The following is a 25,259-nucleotide window of genomic DNA, read 5'->3' on the forward strand; positions in this document are numbered from 1 at the left end:
GTTGAGGGATCACTGTATTGAGAGTCTTTCTGTGTAATGTAGTCCACTTGTACCATTTCCTACTTTGCTGGCTTACCTAATAATAATAATAATCTTTATTTATAAAGCACCATCATATTGTGCAGCACTTTATATTTCAGATGGCTTATACTAAATGTGATAAGCCTCCGGAAAAAGATGGGTTTTCAGGGCACATTTTAAAACTGGAATGAATCTGATAGTCCTGGATAATGCATTCCAGAGAACAAGGAAAGTCATAGAGTCGAAAGTGAGAGGCTCAGATAGATTGTTGACAGAACACAGAGTACAGGTAAGCTGGTAGACATACGTAGGAGAAGAGATAAACTGTCGGGCAGTGCAGCACTGTGCAGAGCTTTTTGGGTGAGAGTGATTTTTGGCTGAGTTTGTTTTTAATTTAATTTGTTTTTATTTAGATAATTTCAATTTGTTTCTGTTAAAGTGGTACTCCGGTGAAAAACATATTTTTTTATGAACTGGTGCCAGACAGATTAATCCCTTAACGACCAAGGACGTACATGTCCGTCCTGGTGCGGCGGTACTTCGCGTACCAGGACATACATTTACGTCCTATACATGACCGCGAGCATCGGAGCGATGCTCGGCACGGCAGTGGGGATCAGGTCAGCTAACATCTGCTCACCTGCCTCCGCCCTATGCATAGCACTGAACAGTATTATCAATCAAATGATTGCTATAAATAGCGTAAAGTGTAAAAAAAAAAGATTAGAAAAATCCCCTCCCCCAATAAAAATGTAAAATGTCCTTTTTTCCCCATTCCCCCCCCCCAAAAGTGTAAAAAAAATTGTTAATAAACATATTTGGTATCGCCGTATGCGTAAATGTCCGAACTATTAAAATATAATGTTAATGATCCCATAAGGTGAACGGTGTGAACTTAAAAAAAAAAATCCCAAATTTCAGCTTTTTTGTGAAATTTTATTAAAAAATTTATAAAAAATGTATTAAAGTTTTATATACACAACTTTGGTATCAATAAAAAGATATACAGATCATGGCACAAAAGATGAACCCTCATACCGCCGCTTATAAGGAAAACTGAAGAAGTTATAGGTCGTCAAAATAAAGGGATTTTAAAAGTACTAATTTTGGTTACAAAGTTTGCGATTTTTAAAAAAACGCAACAATAATAGAAAACTATCTAATCATAGGTATCATTTTAATTGTATTGACCCACAGAATAAAGAACACATGTAATTTTTACTGTAAATTGTACTGCGTAAAAACGAAACCATCCAAAATTTGCAAAATTGTGGTTTTCTTTTTAATTTCCCCACACAAATAGTATTTTTTTGGTTGTGCCATACAATTTAATGGTAAAATGAGTGATGTAATTACAGAGGACAATTGGTCGTGCAAAAAACAAGCCCTCATACTAGTCTGTGGATGAAAATATAAAAGTTATGATTTTTAGAAGGTTAGGAGGAAAAAAACGAAAATGCAAAAATAAAATTGGCCTGGTCCTTAATCAGGTCTATGGTGACCCGGAATATAAGGGGGATCGCGGTTGTCCATGACACCTATGATCCCCCTGAAGGGATAGGAGTGAGGTGGCAGGAGTGCCACCCCTCCTATCCCTGCTATTGGTCATCAAAAGCGATGACCAATAGCAGATGGGGGGCGGGGGGGGGGGGGGTTAACTTTAGTTTTCCCCATCCTGCCCACCCACAAAAGGCGGGGCAGGACGGGGAAACCGAAGGGGACCGGGCGCCGAAGATCACTTACCCATCGGTGGAGGCGGCATGTCATGCGGCTGGCTCACTGGATCCCACGGAAGCCGGTGAGTTGCCTAGCAACATCTGGAGGGCTACAGCTTGAGACCATTATACAGTGGTCTCAAACTGTAGCCCTCCAGATGTTGCAAAACTACAACTCCCAGCATGCCCAGACAGCTGTTTGGTCATGCTGGGATTTGTAGTTTTGCAACAGCTGGAGGGCTACAGTTTGAGACCACTATACAGTGGTCTCTAAACTGTATCCCTCCAGATCTTGCAAAACTACAACTCCTAGCATGCCCACACAGCTGTTTGCTGTCTGGGCATGCTGGGATTTGTAGTTTTGCAACATCTGGAGGTCCACAGTTTGGAGATTACTGTGCAGTGGTCTCTAACTGTAGCCCTCCAGATGTTGCAAAACTGCAAATCCCAGCATGCCCAGACAACAAACAGCTGTCTCGACAGACCGTGCATGCTGGGAGTTGTACTTTTGCAACAGCTGGAGGCACACTGGTTGGAAAACCTTCAGTTAGGTTCTGTTACCTAACTCAGTATTTTCCAACCAGTGTGCCTCCAGCTGTTGAAAAACTACAACTCCCAGCATGCATGGTCTGTCAGGACATGCTGGGAGTTGTAGTTTTGAAACAGCTGGAGGTTTGCCCCCCCCCCCCCCCATGTGAACGCACAGGGTACATTCACACGGGCAGGTTTACAGTGAGTTTCCTGCCTCAAGTTTGAGCTGCGGCAAATTTTTCACCGCGGCGCAAATTTCTAGCGGTAAGCTCACTGTAAACCTCTGCCAGTGCGCGATACCCTAAAAACACTACACTACACTAACACATAATAAGGGGTAAAACACAACATATACACCCCTCACACTGCCCCCCCCCCCCCCAATAAAAATGAAAAACGTATTGTACGGCAGTGTTTCCAAAACGGAGCCTCCAGCTGTTGCAAAACAACAACACCCAGCATTTCCGGACAGCAACTGATTGTCCAGGCATGCTAGGAGTTTAGCAACAGCTGGAGGCACCCTGTTTGGGAATGACTGGCGTAGAATACCCCTATGTCCACCCCTATGCAATCACAAATTTAGTCCTCAAATGTGCATGGCGCTCTCTCACTTCGGAGCCCTGTCGTATTTCAAGGAAACAGTTTAGGGCAACATATGGGGTATTTCCATACTCAGGAGAAATTGCACTACAAATTTTGGGGGGCTTTTTCTCCTTTTACCCCTTATGAAAAGGAAAAGTTGGGAGCTACACCAGCCTGTTAATGTAAAAAATAAAAACATTTTACACTAACATGCTGGTGTTGCCCCATACTTTTTATTTTCACAAGTGTTAAAAGGACCCCCAAAATTTGTAACGCAATTTGTAACGGAAATGCCCCATATGTGGACGTAAAATGCTCTGCGGGCGCACAACAAGGCTCAGGAGTGAGAGCGCACTATATACATTTGAGGCCTAAATTCATGATCTGCACGGGGATGGCTGATTTTACAGCGGTTCTGACATAAACGCAAAAAAAAAGAAATACCCACATGTGACCTCATTCTGTCAAACGCCAATGGGGTGTAAATACTCACTGCACCCCTTATTAAATTCTGTAAGGTGTGTAGTTTCCAAAATGGGGTCATATGTCCACTGTTCTGGCACCACGGGGGGCTTTGTAAACGCACATGGCCCCCGACTTCTATTCCAACCAAATTCTGTCTCCAAAAGCTCAATGGCGCTCCTTCTCTTCTCAGCATTGTAGTGCGCCCGCAGAGCACTTGACGTCCACACATTGGCTATTTCTATACTCAGAAGAAATGGGGTTACAAATTTTGGCGGTCATTTTCTACTATTACCCCTTGTAAAAATGTTAAATTTTAGGAAAAACCAGCATTTTAGTGAAATTTTTTTTTTTCATTTACACATCCGACTTTAACAAAAAGTTGTCCAACACCTGTGAGGTGTTAAGGCTCACTGTACCCCTTATTGCATTCCTTGAGGGGTGTAGTTTCCAAAATAGTATGCCATGTGTTTTGGCAGCATAGGGGCTTTCTAAATGCGACATGCCCTCCAAAAGCCATTTCAGCAAAATTCGCTTTTCAAAAGCCAAATGTGACTCCTTCTCTTCTGAGCATTGTAGTGCGCCAGCAGAGCACTTGATGTCCACACATGGGGTATTTCCATGCTCAGAAGAGGTGGGGTTACACATTTTGGGGGGCATTTTGTCCTATTATCACTTGTAATAATTTTAAATTTGAGGGAAATCCAGCATTTTAGTGGAAAAAAAATAATAATTTACACATCCAACTTTAACGAAAAGTCGTCAAACACCTATGGGGTGTTGAGGCTCACTGGACCCCTTGTTACGTGCCTTGAGGGGTGTAGTTTCCAAAATAGTATGCCATGTGTTTTTTTTTTTTTTTTTTTTTTTTTGCTGTTCTGGCACCATTGGGGCTTCCTAAATGTGACATGCCCCCCAAAAACCATTTCAGAAAAACTCACTCTCCAAAATCCCACTGTCGCTCCTTCCCTACTGAGCCCTCTACTGCGCCCGCCGAACACTTTACATACACATATGAGGTATTTCCTTACTCAAGAGAAATTGGGTTAAACATTTTTGGAAGATTTCTCTCCTTTTACCCCTTGTAAAAATTCAATAACTGGGTCTACAAGAACATGCCAGTGTAAAAAATGAAGATTTTGAATTTTCTCCTTCAATTTGCTGCTATTCCTGTGAAACACCTAAAGGGTTAACAAACCTTTTGAATGCAATTTTGAATACTTTGAGGGGTGCAGCTTTTATAATGGGGTAATTTATGGGGTATTCCTAATATGAAAGCCCTTCAAATCCATTTCAAAACTGAACTGGTCCCTGAAAAATTTCGATTTTGAAAATTTAGTGAAAAATTGGAAAATTGCTGCTGAACTTTGAAGCCCTCTGATGCCTTTTAAAAGTAAAAACTCATAAATGTTATGATGCAAAAATAAAGTAGACAAATTGTATATGTGAATCAATATATCATTTATTTGGAATATTCATTTTCCTTATTAGCAGAGAACTTCAAAGTAAAAAAAATGCAACATTTTCAATTCTTTCACCAAGAAATGAAGCAAGTATCGACAAAATTTTACCACTAACATAAAGTAGAATATGTCACGAAAAAACTATCTCGGAATCAGAATGAAAGGTAAAAGCATCCCAGAGTTATTAATGCTTAAAGTGACAGTGGTCAGAGGTGCAAAAAATGGCCAGGTCCTACAGTGAAAATTGGCTGGGTCCTTAAGGGGTTAATGAACTGGTGCCAAATTTGTAAATTACTTCTATTAAAAAAAAATCTTAATCCTTCCGGTACTTATTAGCAGCTGTATACTACAGAGGAAATTCTTTTCTTTTTGGATTTCTTTTCTGTCTGTCCACAGTGCTCTCTGCTGACACCTCTGTCGGTGTCAGGAACTGTCCAGAGCAGCATAGGTTTGCTATGGGGATTTTCTGCTGCTCTGCACAGTTGCTGACATGGACAGAGGTGTCAGCAGAGAGCACTGTGGACAGACAGAAAAGAAATGCAAAAAGAAAATAATTTACTGTAGTATACAGCTGCTAATAAGTACTTGAAGGATTAAGATTTTTTATATCAGTAATTTACAAATCTATTTAACTTTCTGGCACCACTTGATTTAAAAAAAAATATGTTTTTTTCACCAGTGTTCCCCTTTAAGATCTTTTAAAAATAACAGAGCCATTAGGTATACAATGAGGCTTAGCAAACAAGCACATCAAAGTCAAAAAGTTGTTAGTAGTCTAGTTAAAATGTAAACATGAGTCTAGTTAAGAGGTAAAAGTGGAGGAGAGTTAGGGAAACAAAAAAACAAAACAAACAGTGCAAACCTATTGCTCTATTTTTAGAAGAAGGTAGCACAGAGAATCCCCAAAAGATAACCATAGTGGTGTCCTACTCATAAGGCTGTCGCCAGCGTGTCTACTAAAAGCTCCTGTTCATGGTACCATGTAGTCTGTTAAAAACAGTTGCATATAGTGCTGCATAGCCCTTTAAAAACAGTTTGACATTCTTTCCTTTATGGAGGAAAGCTTACACCCATTAAAGAATAGTGAATATGAATCTAGGAAACAGCAAAAAAAAAGTTGTGAGGCAGGATACTGCACGTCACGCAACATTAAATTACGCAACATGATGTGATGTGACGACACACAATGTAATATCATATGGTCAGTCATTAGCGTCCCCTCTTACCTATGCCTGAGGAAGTTAAGTTGCCATCTGGGTGTACCTCCCGACATACACCACAAGGTTTGGTGGCAGAATGCGGGAAATATGAGCGGAGAAGCAGGGCTGAAGAATGCCCTAATCTCTTATTACATGTATAAATTTCTATCTGACTTTAAGGTTTTTTGTAGTATGAAAAAAAATATCAATAAAAAAACTATTTATAAAAAAAGTAATATAGACATACAGTGGGGAAAACAAGTATTTGATACACTGACGAATTTGCAGGTTTTCCTACTTACAAAGGATGTAGAGGTCTGTATTTTTTTTATCATAGGTACTCTTTAACTGCGAGAGATGGAATCTAAAACAAAAATCCAGAAAATCACATTGTAAGATAAAAAAAAAATAAAAAAATGATTTGCATTTTATTGCATGACATAAGTATTTGATCACCTACCATCCAGTAAGAATTCCGGCTCTCACAGACCTGTTATGTTTTCTTTACGAAGCCCCCCTGTTCTCCACTCATTACCTATATTAAAGGAATAGTCCGGCGCGCAGTTTTCTTATTTTATCTGGTCCGGGCTGCATGAAAAAAAGAAAACAAACTTTCTCTTGCCTGCCTACGCACCCCCGGAGCTCCGGTACAGGTGTTCGGTCACCGAGCTGTTTGCTTCTTACTTCCTGTTAGCCCGGCACGTCACACGGAGCTTCAGCCTATCACCGGCCGCAGCGATATCATCGGCCGGTGATAGGCTGAAGCTCTGTGTGACGTGCCGGGCTAACAGGAAGTAAGAAGCAAACAGCCAGGCGACCGAACACCTGTACCGGAGCTCCGGCAGGCAAGAGAAAGTTTGTTTTCTTTTTTTTTTTTGCAGCACGGACCGGATAAAATAAGAAAAGTGCGCGCCGGACTACTCCTTTAATTGCACATGTTTGAACTCATTACCTGTATAAAAGACAACTGTCCACACACTCAATCAAACAGACTCCAACCTCTCCACAATGGCCAAGACCAGAGAGCTGTGTAAGGACATCAGGGATAAAATTGTAGACCTGCATAAGGCTGGGATGGGCTACAGGACAATAGGCGAACGGCTTGGTGAGAAGGCAACAACTGTTGGGGCAATTATTATAAAATGGAAGAAGTTCAAGATGAAAATCAATCTCCCTTGGTCTGGGGCTCCATGCAGGATCACGTCGTGGGGCATCAATGATCATAAGGAGGTAACTACACAGCAGGACCTGGTCAATGACCTGAAGAGAGCTGGGACCACAGTCTCCTAGAAAACCCTTAGTAACACACTACACCGTCATGGATTAAAATCCTGTAGAGCACGCAAGGTCCCCCTGCTCAAGCCAGCACATGTCCGGGCCCGTCTGAAGTTTGACAAAGACCATTTAGATTATCCAGAGGAGGAATGGGAGAAGGTCATGGGGTCTGATGAGACAAAAATATAGCTTTTTGGTCCCAACCGTGAAGCATGGAGGTGGAAACATCATTCTTTGGGGCTGGTTTTCTGCAAAGGGGACAGGACGACTGCATCGTATTGAAGGGAGAATGGATGGGGCAATGTATTGCAAGATCTTGGCCAACAACCTCCTTCCCTCAGTAAGAGCATTAAAGATGGGTCGTGGCTGGGTCTTACAGCATGACAACGACCCGAAACACATAGCCACGGCAGCTAAGGAGTAACTCCGTAAGAAGCATCTCAAGGTCCTGGAGTGGCCTAGCCTGTCTCCAGACCTTAACCCAATAGAAAATCTTTGGCGGGAGCTGAAAGTTTGTATTGCCCAGCGACAGTCCCAAAACCTAACAGATCTGGAGAAGGTCTGTATGGAGGAGGAGAAAATCCCAGCTGCAGTGTGTTCAAACCTGGTCAAGAACTACAGGAAACATTTGATCTCTGTAATTGCTAAGAAAGGTTTCTGTACCAAATATTAAGTTATGCTTATTTTTTGCACCATCAATTGTACTTTGCAATGACATCAATCATTTCACCACAACAGTTACAGCAAAACCAGAAAAAAAAAAAACGCCATTTTGTGACTTTTAGGGGCTTCTGATTCTATGCAGTGCACTTTTCGGTAAAAATACACCAAATATTTATTTTGTAGGTCCATACAGTTACAAGGATACCTAATTTATATAGGTTTTATTTTATTGTACTACTTTAAAAAAAAAACTATAACTACATGTACCAAAATTAGTATGTGTAAAATTGTAATTTTCTGACCCCTATAACTTTTTTATTTTTCCATATACAAAGATGCGTGAGGGCCCATTTTTGTGCTGTGATCTGAAATTTTTTATCATTACCATTTTTGTTTTGCTGGGACTTTTTGATAGCTTTTTATACATTTTTTAGGATATACAAAGTGACCAAAAATACGCAATATTTTTACTTGTACGCCATTGCCAGTGTAGTTTAATTAAAATTATATTTTTATACTTCGGACAATTAAGCACACAGCAACACCACATATGTTTATTTTTATTTACATTTTTTTTTTTATGGGAAAAGGGGGGTGATTCAAACTTTTATTACTGAAGGGGTTAAATCAAATTTCTTAACTTTTTTTTCTGTCCCCATAGGGGACTATTACATGCAATTCTTTGACTGCTTACACAGATCAATGCTGTGCCATAGCATAGCATTGATCAGTGTTTTCGGTGCTCTTCTCTTCCAGCCTGCATGGCAGACCTGGAGCAATAGAACACCGATCGGACAGTGAGAAGCAAGGTAAGGTGCCTCCCATTGTCCTCTCAGCTGTTCGGGATGCCGTAATTTCAGCGCTGTGGTCCCGAAAAGCCCACTGAACTAACCGGCAACAGTTTTCTTCCATTTTTAGACGGCTCGATCAACTTTGATTGTGCATCTAAAGGGTTAATACTGGACATCAGCCCGCTTGGCAATGTTTGGTATTAGCCACAGGTCCTGGTTGCTGATAGCAACCAGGACATGCCGGGTATGAAGCACGCTCAGCTCCTGAGCGCGCTTCACATAATGGGAGCTGGCCAAGAATGTAAATATACATCCGTGGTCATTAAGGGGTTAATAAAACACCATTGTGACACACAGATGTTGACTTCTTCACTTCATTGTATTTTGAAGTTTTATATTTCACACCTACCATCAAGACCCGATGGTTACAGTTGTTTCTTAACCCAGTTCTCGGCCTTCTTTCTATCACTTCCATCTATAGTAGTTTCCAGTTGAACTTTTCTTTTCTGTGTATACTGTATAATATAAAGAGGTACTCCAGCTCTAATATATCTTATCCCCTATCCGCCGCTGGGGACCCCCGCAATCTGTCATTCCACACCCACCTTTGTGAGCTCTCTGCAGCGCTGGAGGCTCCGAATGTGAAGCGTGATGACCACGGGGGTGGGAGTATCGTGACGTCACAACTTCGCCCCGTGTGATGTCACACCCTGCCCCCTCAATGCAAGTCTATGGGAGGGGGCGTGACGGAAATCATACATTTTATCCCTTATCCTTTGGATAGGGGATAAAATGTATTAGGGCTGGAGTACCCCTTTAAGGAGGGACACGTGTATGCAGAGTTAGCATCTTTTCATTATATCTGTTGATACAATACCCTTAGAATGCCATCTATAGGGAGCTGGTTCTGGGAGGCTTTGGGATTTTTAGGACCAGTGACAAGCGGTTATCCTATTGGTCTTGGGTAGGACCAGTTGTTCTACCATTAGCAGAGGGTTATATAAGTGTATATGTGTTGTGACAAATTTTGTGATGCCCACAAATCTCAGGTTATGTTGTCGGTACTGGTTCTCCAAGTCCTCTGATTTTTCCCCTTAGAGTCATGTCTACTACTCCCTCTTGGTGAAGAGAGATAGTGAGGGCAGTGGTTTCAAGAGCACTAACTCTGATGTCTAATTTCACAAATTTTTGTTGGCTTTGGAGGTTATCTGGGTTTGGGCTGAATTCATTAAAGTAACATTTTCAGTTGCTTCTTAAATATTGGAATGTGAAGCTAGGATACATCCTATGTCACATTGGTTGTTTTTAAAGGAAATCTGTCATCAGAATCACCCGCACTAAACCTGTTACACAGGCTTGTAGTGCGGGTGATCCTGATTAAAACGCTTCTTAGCTGGTTAAAAATGGTTGAGCGCTTCTTAAGATATCTATATTTTTAGTTTTCTGTTATTCCCTGGCTTGGGACTCAGTGGGAGGTGTTATCATCTGGGACTCTGCCACACATCATTCTAGCTGGGCGGAGCTGCCGCCCGGCTCATGAATATTCATGAACTTATCCTCCTGGTCTAATTCTTCTTTCTCGGTCTGGTGTGGAGGGCCGCGCATGCGCCGCGTTCCGTACACCCGGAAGCGGCGTTCTCCCCCCGGCTTCACTCAAGCTGCGGCCCTATACAAGTAAGAAGACGGGCTGCATAAGTGAAGAGCCGGGGGTGGGAGGAAGGGAGGGACGGAGGGTGTATTTATTCACAAACAGACCGAGAAAGAAGAATTAGACCAGGAGGATAAGTTCATGAATATTCATGAGCCGGGCGGCAGCTCCGCCCAGCTAGAATGACGTGTGGCCGAGTCTCAGATGATAACACCTCCCACTGAGTCCCAAGCCAGGGAATAACAGAAAACTAAAAATATAGATATCTTAAGAAGCGCTGAACCATTTTTAACCAGGTAAGGAGCGTTTTAATCAGGATCACCCGCACTGCAAGCTGTGTAACAGGTTTAGTTCGGGTGATTCTGATGACAGATTTCCTTTAAGTGTTCTGGAGATAGCAGTGATAGACAACTGGGCTGAGGGAAAATGTTTGAAGAGGTGACATCTTCTACAAGCAGTTTCAAGGACAGCTGAGAAGCTACAGATGGGGTACCAGTGGTGGCAAGGTTTGTTTCATTGGCCTTTTGAGTTTGCTTCCAGTGTCCAGCCAGGAAGTAGAGCCACTGCAATAAGGAGGGTCATACAAGAGGTGCCCGCTGCATCTTGGGGGGGGGGGGGGGGGGGGGTGAGAAATAATGTTTTATGGTGTGCATCTCCTCATATGACCGGGAGTGTACTGCAGACACGTCCTTATCTACTTGTGTATAGCAAAAAAAATAAAAACAACACAAAAATAGCCAGCATAACTACCTAATACATGGGTATATGCTGCTGTGGCAAATACACAGTATACAAATAGAAGGTTTGCAGTAGCACTCTTGGTCATAAAATGGAGGCTCTTAGCGCACTTTTTGATCAAAACCCTCCATGGCCTGCATGTCACCCAGTCACTAGGCTCCCATCCGAAGTGAGGCCACCTCCAGGTGGTGGATGTGTGCTAAGAGCCTCCATTTTTTGACCAAGAGTGCTACTGGAACCTTTCCATTTGTATGTGCCACGTGCACCTGTGTATAAGGTGTATTTTTTAGGCGTATTTTTTTGTGTTTTTTGTGGGGGAGAGTGGCAATCTTCCATGGCTGTGCACCCCTTCCAGTTCACAGAAGGATTTTAATCCCTTAAGGACGCAGGGTTTTTCTGTTTTTGCATTTTCATTTTTTCCTCATCACCTTCTAAAAATCATAACGCTTTCAATTTTGCACATAAAATTCCATATTATGGCTTATTTTTTGCACCACCAATTCTACTTTGCAGTGACAGTCATTTTACCAAAAATCCACGGTGTAAAGAAAAAAAAATTCATTGTGCGCCAAAATTGAAGAAAAAATTTCATTTTGTAACTTTTGGGGGCTTCCGTTTCTACGCAGTGCATTTTTCGGTAAAAAATAACACCTTATCTTTATTCTGTAGGTCCATACGGTTAAAATGATATCCTATAGGTTGGATATTGTCGTATTTCGGAAAAAAATCATAACTACATGCAGGAAAATGTATACGTTAAAAATTCTCATCTTCTAACCACTCTAACTTTTGTATTTTTCCGCGTACGGGCCGGTACGAGGACTCATTTTTTGCCCCGTGTTCTGATGTTTTTATCGGTACCATTTTTGTATTGATCGGACTTTTTGATCTCTTTTTATTCATTTTTTCATGATATAAAAAGTGACCAAAAATACGCTATTTTGGACTTTGGAATTTTTTACGCATACGCCATTGACTGTGCGGTTTAATTAACGATATATTTTTATAGTTCAGACATTTCCGCACGTGGCAATACCCCATATATTTATTTACACATTTATTTATTTTTATGGGAAAAGGGGGGTGATTCAAACTTTTATTAGGGAAGGGGTTAAATGACCTTTGTTAACTTATTTTTTTTTTTTATTTTTTTTTTTGGCAGTGTTATAGCTCACATAGGGACCTATAACACTGCACACACTGATCTTTTACCCTGATCCCTGCAAAGCCATAGCTTTGCATGGATCAGCGAGATAGGGGCTCGATTGCTCAAGCCTGTAGCTCAGGCTTGGAGCAATCAAACGTTGCTGGGAAGCGTTTACTTTCATTTTTAGACGCGGCGGTCAACTTTGATCGCCGCGTCTAAAGGGTTAATAGTGTGCGGCACAATGATCGGTGCCGCACGCTATTAGCCCAGGGTCCCGGCTATCATTAGCAGCCGGGACTGACCCGGTGTGATGCGTGGATGGAGTCCATGTTTTGATCTGTGCTGCTGCCAACCTTCTATTTGTATACTTGTGTATAGCGATTGCCGTAGCCACACCAACACACTTTGAATACTGGCAATTAGCATTGTTATAATTAATAAAGACTAGTTTTTCTAGAAATAAAGTAAAATGATGAACATAGGGATTTAGTCACCACCTTATTGTGGTTTATAGTATTGCATTTGAATTTAACCCTCCATTTACCGGTCTTGAAGTGGCTTGTACACAAGAGGTGCAGGCTCTTAGAAGAGCGTTCATCTAGTAGTCATTGTCCACTGTATAATGCAGTAGCAGGAATGTTGATGAGGAGAGGGCCATCTGGTGGTACAAGCAAGTTAGATAGGTAATGGGCCTGTACTAGGCCACAAGCACCATATATATATATATATATATACACGGCATATATATATATATATATATATATATATATGTAGTGATGACTAGAGTTGAGCGAACTTACAGTAAATTCGATTTGTCACGAACTTCTTGGCTCGGCAGTTGATGACTTATCCTGCATGAATTAGTTCAGCTTTAAGGTGCTCCCGTGGGCTGGAAAAGGTGGATACAGTCCTAGGAGACTCTTTCCTAGGACTGTATTAACCTTTAACAGCCCACCGGAGCACCTGATAGCTGAACTACTTTATGCAGGATAAGTCATCAACTGCCGAGCCGAGAAGTTTGTGACGAATTTACTGTAAGTTAGCTCATCTCTAGTGATGACTCGCACTTGCAGTGAGGTGCGGTTTGCAGTATAGAGTTAAAGAGACAGCGTTTTAAACCAAAGTCCAGTGTTTTATTCACACTTTAGTACACAGCAAACACACGTCCACACTACGGAATTGCCGCGGAATTTTCGGGCGCAATTCCGCGGTGTGAACTTTAACATTAGTGTGAACGTGTATCCGCGAGACCCGTTCACACTGCAGAATTTCAGCGGAGGACATTTCTGCCGCTGAAAGTGTTCCGCGCAAAGAAAGAACATGTTCGAGCGGACCATAGCCGTCAATGGTGACGGCTCAGTGCCCCGCGGCCCTAGCGCCGAAGTATTAGAGTCCACCTGTATTTCCTTTCAGCGTTTGTTCACACCTGCGTTTGCGCCACGCAGCGTCAGCAAGACTTTTCCTAGCCTCCAGCTAGTTTGAGGCTAAGTTTCAACTTTTTTTTTTTTTTTTTTAAACAACAATTCTGCCGCATGGCATTTTTTCGGCCAAAAAACGCTGCGGCCAGATGTTAGCTGTAAATCAATGAGAAATCGCAAAATTATTTTTCCACTTGCCGTTTTTCAGTTTGGTGTTTTTTTTTAGTCCTTTTGGCGTTTTTTCACTCTTTTTTGGCATTTTTCAGCTCCTTGGCGGTTTTGCAAAATTGCAGCATGTTGAGTCACTGGCGTTTTTTTCTCTGAAATCGTGGCGTTTTTTTCCCATAGAAGTCTATGGGAGTAAAAAAAAAAGAAAAACGCCATGTGGGTTTTAAGTTTGGCATTTTTTCAGGCGTTTTTATTCTCTTTTGGACTTTAGCGATCCAAACAAGTGATGGAGATACTTTTTTTGATCAAATTTCTTAGGGTACCATTTAAAACAATAAAATAAAAAAGATACAGTAATGATGGAAAAAATTGTATCTAACAAAATTTATCTTTTTTATTACGAAATTTTTATTAATTTTTAAACAGGGATCAATTTATGTGTGTGGGCAGGGACCTAAAAATGTAGCCGGAAATAATAAAAATGTAGTGTGTGTGTGTTTTTCACTTTTTATTCTTTATTTTTTGGGTGGTACTACTGTTCCATGATGGGAGTAGTAGTACCTGTACTAATTGACAGATCGCCCTGTCCATTGCGATCCTCCTGTATAATGTATAAATGCGGCCGGCCACTCTTCTATTGTCCCCTGCACTGCCGTATATATACACCTATTCATATTTCCCGCAGAGAGCTCTGATTGGCCAGATGGTTCCAGCCAATCACAACTCTCTGTGGGAAATATGAATAGGTGCATATATACATCAGTGCAGGGGACAATAGAAGAGCGGCCGCCCGCATCTATACATTATATAGGAGGATCGCATCGGGTGTCAGGAGTTACATCCGCTGTGATCTTTCCTTAACTGCAGGTACTACAGCTCCCACATGGAGCAGAGTGTGCTCCACGTTGGGAGCTGTAGTAACTGCAGGTAAGAACAGATCACAGCGGGTATCACTACTGCACCTGCTGCTATCGCCCTGTCTATTGCAGAGATGCTCTATACAGCGCTCGCATCTCTGCACTATACTCCGGCCAGTGATGTGAATAGAACATCACTCATTCATATTTCACGCTGAGAGCTGTGATTGGCTGCAACCATCCGGCCAATCACCACTCTGGGCGGAAAATATGAATGAGTGATGTTCTATTCACATCACTGGCCGGAGTACAGAGCAGAGATGCGAGCGCTGTATAGAGCCGCTCTGCATCTCTGCAATATTATGGACAATTGCATCGGGGGTCAGGACTGACACCCGGGGCGATATGTCTTTTAGTACAGGTACTACTACTCCCATCATGGAACAGTCTGTTCCATGCTGGGAGTGGTAATACTACCTAAAAAATGTCAAACATAGAGAAAAAAAAGTGAAACACACACACTTTATGAAAAATTAATTACAATTTTGTTATAAAATTTTTTAATTTTGTAAAATTTTTTTGGTACCCAACTAATTTTGGGTACCAAAAAAAAAAAACTGCCAAGGTGCCAAAAATGCAATTTCCACACAAATGAAAAAACGCCAGAATATTGCACTGCCGTTTTTTTTCAAACCAAAAAACACAGGACAAAAAAACAAGTAGAAACAGTCTTAGGGTGCGTTCACACACTCTTTGTTTTTGCGGGTTTTCCGCTACGTATTTGAAAGGGTGCGGGATCTACTCGGCTATCCGCAGCAGATTTTCCACGGAGGAATTTACGCTGCGGAAAATTCACCGCAAGCCCCATTGAAGTCAGTAGGGACTGCGGCGGATTTTCCGCAGTGCAAATTCCTCCGCGGACAATCTACTACGGACAGCAGAGAAGAGTCTGCCCATTTCAAATACGCAGCAGAAAACCCTTAGGGTACGTTCACATGCGCGGATTTTCAGTGTATTTTACGCTGCAGATCTGCTGGTGAAGGCCCCGCTCTAAGCTGGCTTTACATGTGCCTGCTCGTAGCGGCAATACGCTGCTACGAACAGACACACTGCGATGTGCGAGTCACAGTATACTTGCACATCGCGGGAGCTCTCTTCCTAGCTCAGAACAGGGAGAGCGGCCGCGATGTGCGAGTACGCTTCGCACATCTCTGCAGTGTGTCCTGCAACCAGCAAGAATCCCCCTCAACATTCCACTCAGCTGGTGAAACAGCCTAGCTTAACCCCTTAAGGACCGGGGTTTTTTCCGTTTTTGCATTTTCGTTTTTTGCTCCTTGCCTTTAAAAAAATCATAACTCTTTCAAATTTACACCTAAAAATCCATATGATGGCTTATTTTTTGCGTCACCAATTCTACTTTGTAATGACGTCATTCATTTTGCCCAAAAATCTATGGTGAAGCGGGAAAAAAAAATCATTGTGCGACAAAATTGAAAAAAAAAAACGCTGTTTTGTAACTTTTGGGGGCTTCCGTTTCTCCGTAGTACATTTTTCGGTAAAAATGACACCTGATATGTATTCTGTAGGTCCATACGATTAAAATGATACCCTACTTATATAGGTTTGATTTTGTCGGACTTCTGGAAAAAATCATAACTACATGCAGGAAAATGAATACGTTTAAAATTGTCATCTTCTGACCCCTATAACTTTTTTATTTTTCCGTGTATGGGGCGGTATGAGGGCTAATTTTTTGCGCCGTGATCTGAAGTTTTTAACGGTACCATTTTTGCATTGATAGGACTTATTGATCACTTTTTATTCATTTTTAAATGATATAAAAAGTGACCAAAAATGCACTATTTTGGAATTCGGAATTTTTTTGCGCGCACGCCATTGACCGAGCGGTTTAATTAATGATATATTTTTATAATTCGGACATTTCCGCACGCGGTGATACTACATATGTTTATTTTTATTTACACTGTGTTTTTTTTTTTATTGGAAAAGGGGGGTGATTCAAACTTTTAATAGGGGAGGAGTTAAATGATCTTTATTCACTTTTTTTTCCACTTTTTTTTTGCAGTGTTATAGCTCCCATAGGGACCTATAACACTGCACACACTGATCTTCTATGTTGATCACTGGTTTCTCATAAGAAACCAGTGATCAACGATTCTGCCGCATGACTGCTCATGCCTGGATCTCAGGCACTGAGCAGTCATTCGGCGATCGGACAGCGAGGAGGCAGGTAGGGGCCCTCCCGCTGTCCTGTCAGCTGTTCGGGATGCCGCGATTAGCCGCGGCAATCCCGAACAGCCCGACTGAGCTAGCCGGGAACTTTCACTTTTAGCCGCGCGGCTCAGCTCTGAGCGCGCGGCTAAAGGGTTAATAGCGCGCGGCGCCGCGATCGGCGCTGCGCGCTATTAGAGGCGGGTCCCGGCTTCACTATGACGCCGGGCCCGCCATGATATGACGCGGGGTTACTGTGTAACCCCGCGTTATATCAGAAGAGCAGGACCAAGGACGTACCGGTACGTCCTTGGTCCTTAAGGGGTTAAAAGCCAACAAAAGCCGGCCTGGATTGTGGGGGAATGACCCCCACCCTGCACTTGGTCTTTCCCGGTAAGAGCCGGCTCGGATCTGCCTTAAAATCATACTACGGGCACAGTATCAAGCTGCACCGCAGCACAGATACCGAAAAATATCGTCTCTTACCTCACAAAGGCCAGGAACCTTGGTGACACACAGCATCCAACGACCGCCATACCTTTCACCTTATCGCAATATATGTATATATACACACACACACACACACACACACACACACACCATTTTGGCAAGGGGCAGAGAAAAAGATTGCCTCTTTTGAATGCCCATCAAGAAGGGTAGCACTGCACAGTGTTTCTGGGGCTACACAGAGGGCATTCAGGTTGATGCATGAAAGCTACATTGATACTAGGCATGTATTAGGCCACCAACAGTGTCTGTGGGTAAGAAGCAGGCAAGTCTGTCTGGCACTTAAAGGGGTATTCTGGTGACAAAAATTTTTTTTTAATCAACTGGTGCCAGAACGTTAAATACATTTGTAAATGACTTCTATTTGAAGATCTTAACCCTTCCAGTACTTATCAACTGCTGTATGCTCCACAAAAAGTTGTTTTCTTTTTGAATTTCTTTTCTGTCTGACCAAAGTGCTCTCTGCTGACACCTTTGTCTGTCTTAGGAACTGTCAAGAGCAGGAGAGGTTTGCTTCTCTTTACAGTTACTGAGACAGACAGATGTGTCAACAGAGAGCTCTGTTGTGAGACAGAAAAGAAATACAAAAATAAAAGAACTTCCTGTGGTGCATACAGCAGCTGATAAGTACTGGAAGTGTTAGATTTGTAAATTACTTCTATTTAAAAATCTTGTTTAACGTTCTGGCACCAGTTGATTTAAAAAAAAAAAAAAAAAATATATATATATATATATATATATATATATATATATATATATATATATGTTTTTCACCAGAGTACCCCTTTAAGGGCAGCTAACCATAAGACAGCCATAAACATTTTCAGTTTTTGGAGAGATTCTGATTTGACCAGATGGAGAACAACATGTTAAAGACAGTAGAAAAATAATCATTGGTGTGAGTCGCTCAAGGGTGATGCCTCACAATGATAATCATTTTCCATGTGCCCTATTCGAGCAAGAGCAGCTGTCTCTGCTGGACCTAACTTGAAGAGCTGTTGAGAAAGGCTTAGGTGTGAGCCGCAACGCGTTCAGCAGAGTAGCTGAATAAAGCTTATTGAAAGATATCAGTGTGCTGGGAGTTTATCTATATTGGCTTGAATAGCTGCCATGTACTACTACTACATTTTCTCTGTAGCTGTCGCTGAAGGTGAAAAGTATGATGACAAAATAATGCCAATGATTCTGTCAAGTTGTGTGTGTATGCTAAAGTCATACCACAGCCCATGTCTCAGTTGTGGTCACTGTTGTCTCCCAGAGCGTCCCACCAGGGGATAGCATATTTGACTATTACCTCCCTAATTTCTTGCTGCCTCTCTGCTATGTCATAGGATATAGGAATTATTTAGGCTTAAAGCCTAGGTCTCTGAAATCATACTTAAAGGGGTTGTCCAGTGAGAAACAACCTGTGTATGGCATCTAAAAGTAAAATAAAGCAACTTACTAACATAATGTTATTAGCCATACTGCATAGATCATCCATTTCAGCTGTCTCTCCCTTGTAAGCTGCGAAGTCATGTCACAGGCTCTGAAAGCAGTCAGCTCCGTTCCTCCTCCTACCCCCTTACGTCCTGTCGGCATGGGACAAGACCAGTGATGTAAAGGATGAAGCTGATATTACTGCTCATTAGATTGATGACTCATTTCTCAGCCTGCCTGTTCTCAGGCACAGTAGTTTCTGTCAGAACGGGCTCACTGCTGCCTTATCTAATTTTATAATTCTAATGAGCAGTACTTTGAGCCTCCCGCTGCACATCACTGATTTTGTCCTGTGCTGACACACAACTTTTAAGGGAGAGAGCACAGCTGATATGGAAGACCCTGTGGCTAATAACAATATACGAGTTTCTTTATTATACTTTTTGACGTGAGTTTTTTCTTTTGCTGGGCAACCTCTTTAGGGATTCTCCCCCTACCAGCATGCACCATAACCGCTGGGTCCTTACTGACCCCTCCCAGTAATCTATGTACCCGATCTGCAATAAGTCAAACTCGAACGCCAGGAAGACAACACACAGTTCAACCATCTTGGGCTTTGCGACTACCCACTGCATACGGGAACACCCCATGACACCCCCCAACCTGGAACTGCCTTCACGCAGTTACCTAAACATTACAATTTGGTCTTCTTAAAGTCGTTCACATCATTACACACTTTTTCCTTCTTATAACAACTTGCCGCATATAGAGCAGAAATTCCCAACCAGTGTGCTTCCAGCTGTTGCAAAACTACAACTCCCAGCATGCCTGGGAGTTGTAGTTTTGCAACAGCTGGAGGCACACTGGGAATCATTAATATAGAGCAGTGTTTGCCAACCAGGGTGCCTCCAGCTGTTGCAAAACTACAACTCCAGCATGGCCGGACAGCCTTCGGCTGTCCGGACATGCTGGGAGTTGTAGTTTTGCAACAGCTGGAGGCACCCTGGTTGGCAAACACTAATATAGGGCAATGTTCCTCAATCTGCAGCTCTTCAGCTGTTGCAAAACTACAATTCGATCGCAGCAACTGGCAAGAAGCACTGGTATTGGTGACAGGAGGTCACATGATTACTCATGTGAAATATGATAATTATTCTCACTGGTGGATAGTGCGAATTTGTTTGGTTTTCGTGTCCATGGCAGTCAGTGCCGGTTTGTACACGTGACTTTTCCGCCCAGAAATCCATGAAGTCAGCGCTGGACCTCTACCTCACTGGAATTCCACAGTCAGCTGATTCCCCCCCTCTCCTTCAGTCATCATAGGAACCGGAAGTGACGTAGTCTGACGAGAAGAGAACGAAAACAAGCAGAGGAGCTGAAACGCGGAAGCGCCCGGGTCCCGTCTTCTCTATAACACTCGCTCCTCTGGGCTCCTCGGTGTCGCTGGACAAGTCACCTCCAGTCTTTACAGGTAGGCAAGCCGTGCGCTCTGTGTGAATGTCTATGGTCTGCAGTGTAAACGGGGGTTACCGGAACGACTGCTACATGGACGTTGAGAACGGGCTGTATATCGCCGCCCGGTACATGCACACCCTCCGGTCTGTTACGTTTTGACCGCCGGACCTACAGGCCTTTCTTGCGCAGTTAATGCATTCGAGGGGGCGTGGTTATCACTGCGCCGCTCTTGACCCCGCCTCCCTGTCCTAAGATGCAGCGTGAAGGGGGCGGGGCTCCACTGCAGGTGACTGGTGAGAGTAACGTCTCCTGCGGCTGCTGACAGGTGTCACGTGACGTCACGCCCCCTGCTGGTGGCCGCTATGATGTAGGGAGATGTGCTGACGTTCATTACAGTGCAGGTTATAGGAGCTGCTGACGTCATTTAGGTGTGACGTAGATGCTGGGAAAGAGGAATTATGTCATCTACTGGAAACGTCTTACTATAACTGGTGATATGAAAACCCCCCAATATGGGGACTTACTGGGGCTGTCTCATCAGTCTGCCATCAGGATTCCTTTTTGCTGCCCTGAGTTACACAATTTGCCTTCTTTTTAAAGCCGGGTTAAAAAAACAGTCCTGTTAGGTTAAGGATATGGAAATGAAATCGGAAGAAAAGAAAGAAAAGACAAAAGGGAAATATGTCCAATAGATGAAATTACAATTTATATAAAATATACTGAGATGTCTTCAGCAGGGCCCTCGCATCAGACGTAAGTTACAAATAAAATAAAGTAATATGAAAGGTATGCAAAAAATGATAATATGCAGATTTGTTAAAATTGCCTGCAGAAGTTAATTCCCCATTTGGCATACAGTCTTACTGGGAGGGCTTAGAGACTGTCCACTTGATATTAGTGTACAGTGATCCCTCAACTTACAATGGCCTCAACATACAATAGTTTCAACATACAATGGTCTTTTCTGGACCATTGTAACTTGAAACCAGCCTCAACAAACAATGCTATGGAGTCTGCAAAACATGTCAAGGGCTGGAAGAACCGACCAATCAGAACAGACATTCACTGGTAAAACCCCTGTATTACTAAAGTGTATGTACTGACTGGTGTCTGTTAGCGCCCCCTACAGTACAGGGAGGTATTACATGTTCTGTACTCTACCTGTACCAGGGTTAGCTGCTCCTTTGGACATCAGCTGAGGGCAGCTCCATTTTACTTTTTTTTAGGACATTGTGTGTACTGTACAGGACCCTGAAAAAGCTTCTTTCCTCTACATAGACCAGCGTTTCCCAAAGAGGGTGCCTCCAGCTGTTGCAAAACTACAACTCCCAGCATGCCCGGACAGCCGAAGGCTGTCCGGGCAAGCTGGGAGTTGTAGGTTTGCAACAGCTGGAGGCACCCTCTTTGGGAAACACTAAAATAGACAGTGATTTGCAGCTCTTTATTACTTTTATATGTAAGAATCTATCTATATTAGATCTAGACCTATATTAGTTGTCTACTTTATTTCTCTTTATTCCTCACTTTTTCCTATTTTTGGATGACATTTTGGGGCTTCAGAACCAATTACCAGGTTTCCATAGAGTTCTGGTCTCAACATACAATGGTCGTCCTGGAACCGATTAATATTGTAACTTGAGGGACCACTGTATTGTACTGATACAGTAAGAGGAGGATGATTTTCTCTGCACTATGATGTTATACAGTGATACGGCGTTAAGCCAATGTGATGGCTCTAACACGGCACGACGCTGCCCGAGCCATCACATTGACTTAACGCCGTATCACTGGATAACATCATAGTGCAGAGAAAATCATCCTCCTCTTACTGTATCGGTACAATACACGAATATCAAGTGGACAGTCTCTAAGCCCTCCCAGTAAGGCTGGGTTCACACTACGTTTTCTCCCATACGGGAGCGCATACGGCAGGGGGAGCTAAAAGCTCGTGCTCCCGTATGTCACCGTATGCGCTCCCGTATGTCATTCATTTCAATGAGCCGACCGGAGTGAAACGTTCGGTCCGGTCGGCTCATTTTTGCGCCGTATGTGCTTTTACAACCGGACCTAAAACCGTGGTTGACCACAGTTTTAGGTCCGGTTGTAAAAGCGCATACGGCGCAAAAATGAGCCGACCTGACCGAACGTTTCACTCCGGCCGGCTCATTGAAATGAATGACATACGGGAGCGCATACGGTGACATACGGGAGCGCAAGCTTTTAGCTCCCCCCTGCCGTATGCGCTCCCGTATGGGACAAAACGTAGTGTGAACCCAGCCTAAGACTGTATGCCAAATGGGGAATTAACTTCTGCAGGCAATTTTCATCAAATCTGCATATTATCATTTTTAGCAAACCTTTTATATTACTTTTAATTTTAACTGATGTCTGATGCAAGGGCCATACAGAAGACATCTCAGTATATTTTATATAAATTGTAATTTCCCTTGTAAATTCTTTCTTTTCTTCCATTTTCATATCCTTAACTGTGTTTTTTATTCCAATTTTTTTCTCTTTTGTCCTGGGCACATAGGGTAATGTGTATCACAGTATCCTCGGCTTAGGATTCTGTTTTATGTAGAGCTCCCAATCAATTTTCACTTTGTTCTTTTTAAACCTAGTGCAAACGCCTCCGTAATCTCCTGCCCAGCGTCCTGGCTTTCCCCATGCACAAGTGCTGTATCTCCGGCTCCCCCATAGAGATGTATGGAGGGGGCTTGTCTGCCACCACTTTGTGCAGTGGCCTTCACAGCTATGTGCTCAGAGCGGTGGCTTCTCTATGTATTGGCAGAGCCGGTCAGGACCCTTATCCCCTACCCTGTGGTACTGGAGTTCCCCTTTAATGCTCCGGCCGCACTGCCGAACAGTTGGAGAGGCATGCTCTTACCCTGGGTTTTCTGTAATAGGGGTGTCCCCGGCCCCGCTGCTCAGCCATGATTGATGCCTCTAGTGGTTTTCAGACTGGACCCTAGAGCTGTCAATCTGGTGAGAGATGGGGCTGGGGGAAAGAGCCTGCCTCTCTGACTGTTCAGCAGCTATGGCCAGGACATTAAAATAGGGCATTACCAACAACAGATGTATGCATGCTATAACTAGAGATGAGCAAACTTACAGTAAATTCGATTCGTCACAAACTTGTCGGCTTGGCAGTTGATGACTTTGCCTGCATAAATTAGTTCAGCTTTCCGGTGCTCCGGTGGGCTGGAAAAGGTGGATACAGTCCTAGGAGACTTTCCTAGGACTGTATCCACCTTTTCCAGCCCACCGGAGCACCGGAAAGCTGAACTAATTTATGCAGGAAAAGTCATCAACTGCCGAGCCGAGAAGTTCGTGACGAATCGAATTTACTATAAGTTCGCTCATCTCTAGTTCACACCACGATTTTCTATACAGTTTTCGGATACGGTTTTTAAAAAAAAAAAACATATGCAACTGTACAGAAAACCGTGCCCATAGACTTTCCATTCAGAACCGTATGCACCATATTGCATACGGTTGTCTCCGTTTTTCAGACCACACGTTTTTTTTTACTTTTTTTTTTTTTTTTTTCTGGACAGAAAACCGTGGCCTACCACGGTTTTTGGTCCAGGTGAAAAACCGTATTGACCCGTATACGTTTTTTTTTAACATGGGAGTCAATGGAAACCGTACAGAACTGTATGTGCATATGGTTCAATCCAGTTTTTACCATACGGTTTTTGACTTTGCAGTTTTTTTTCTTGGAATTTCAATCAAACAAGTGGAACTTTATTCATAATGGAGTGAAAAGTTCAAAACGTATGCGGTTTTTTTCTTAAAAAACGGATGCAACCGGACATCACTTTTCAAACCGTATACAGATAAAACTTTGTACACACGTTTTGATACAGTTTAGTCAGGTTTTGAGGAATCCGTTTTTTTTTTAAATCAAAAACCTGAAAAAAAACTGTATTGCAAAAATGTGGTGTGAACCCGGCCTTAGTCAGTGTTTCCCAACCAGCCAAAGGCTGTCTGGGCATGCTGGGAGTTGTAGTTTTGCAACAGCTGGAGGCACCCTGGTTGGGAAACACTGATGTAAGATAAATGTGCAAGGTTTCTGCCTAGTGATATATGGAGAATATTAAACTTGATGTACAGCTAAAAATACTTTGTATTACATGGCATAACATATATGGTCTTCTAAACATCACATACATTATGGAGATTCTCTGCCATTTACAGCATCCATGATTAGGTCTAGGGTAATAGATTGGGGTCCAAGCTTTGTAAAGAAAGCCGTTACATTCTTACAGTCCAGACTTGTCGAGTGTTTATTTATTTTTTGGGGATATTCCATTCTGATAAATGTAGAAATAGGTCAGCACTGCTATGTACTGTAATGGTCTGCACTCAATAGATGCAGGTCAGTACTATGGCTGTGAAGTCAGGATAAAGAGGGGTTGTAGTCCGGTGGTGCTCGGAAGTAAATGCAGACCAAAGTATGTATTAGAAGGAGTAAGTGCAACGTAGAGCTGGGCGGTATGACCAGAAATGTGTATCACGGTATTTTTGTAAGTTATAGCGGTTCCTCGGTATTTAACAGTATTTTCCGGTAACAGCCTCACGCTGGGGATGGGAACTTCACAGAGCCGTCAGCGTATCACCGGCCGCAGCGATGTCCCACCTCGGCCAGTCATAGGCTGAGCGCATTGTCATGGAGCCGGCCGGTGATATGCTGACGGCTCTGTGACGTTCCCATCCCCAGTGTGAGGCTGTTACCGGAGCAACGGGGAATGTAGGAAGGTGAGAGTTTATTTTGTTTTTACAGCCTGGGCACTGGATAGTACAGTACAGCGCAGCGGCTGATAATTATTTGGGGGGGGGGGGGAGAGAGAATCAGCGCTCGCTGGTGACATATAAGTTCCCAGATGTGGGGGGCAGTGCTATGCTGATAATTCATTGGGGTGTGGGGGGGGGGGGGGGGGGAGAGAAGCAGAACAGTGCCCGCTG

General features: G+C 42.9%; 2 protein-coding genes across 7 annotated transcripts in view; one reads left to right on the forward strand and one right to left on the reverse strand.

Moving 5' to 3' along the window:
* Positions 1-20,172, reverse strand: part of HIBADH (3-hydroxyisobutyrate dehydrogenase) — a 214,468-nt gene extending 194,296 nt beyond the window's left edge. For 2 of the 3 annotated variants that reach the window (XM_056519863.1, XM_056519862.1), the window contains exon 1: positions 19,997-20,130. In XM_056519863.1, the coding sequence (XP_056375838.1) occupies positions 19,997-20,083 (87 nt within the window). In that variant the 5' untranslated portion in view covers positions 20,084-20,130. Of the gene's footprint in view, positions 1-19,996 lie in introns of all 3 variants that reach the window. The other variant, XM_056519864.1, reaches the window with a different exon arrangement.
* The window catches only part of TAX1BP1 (Tax1 binding protein 1), a 102,900-nt gene continuing 97,809 nt past the window's right edge, over positions 20,169-25,259 (forward strand). Inside the window, exon 1 of one of the 4 annotated variants that reach the window (XM_056519858.1) lies at positions 20,169-20,307. Coding sequence is in view for 1 of the 4 variants with exons in the window: in XM_056519857.1 (XP_056375832.1) it covers positions 20,654-20,658 (5 nt within the window). In the remaining 3 variants the exon portion in view is untranslated. Of the gene's footprint in view, positions 20,308-20,587; positions 20,783-25,259 lie in introns of those variants that run through there. The other 3 variants (XM_056519859.1, XM_056519857.1, XM_056519860.1) reach the window with 3 other exon arrangements.

The sequence above is a fragment of the Hyla sarda genome, chromosome 5, assembly GCF_029499605.1.
Source record: "Hyla sarda isolate aHylSar1 chromosome 5, aHylSar1.hap1, whole genome shotgun sequence".
NCBI lineage: Eukaryota > Metazoa > Chordata > Amphibia > Anura > Hylidae > Hyla > Hyla sarda.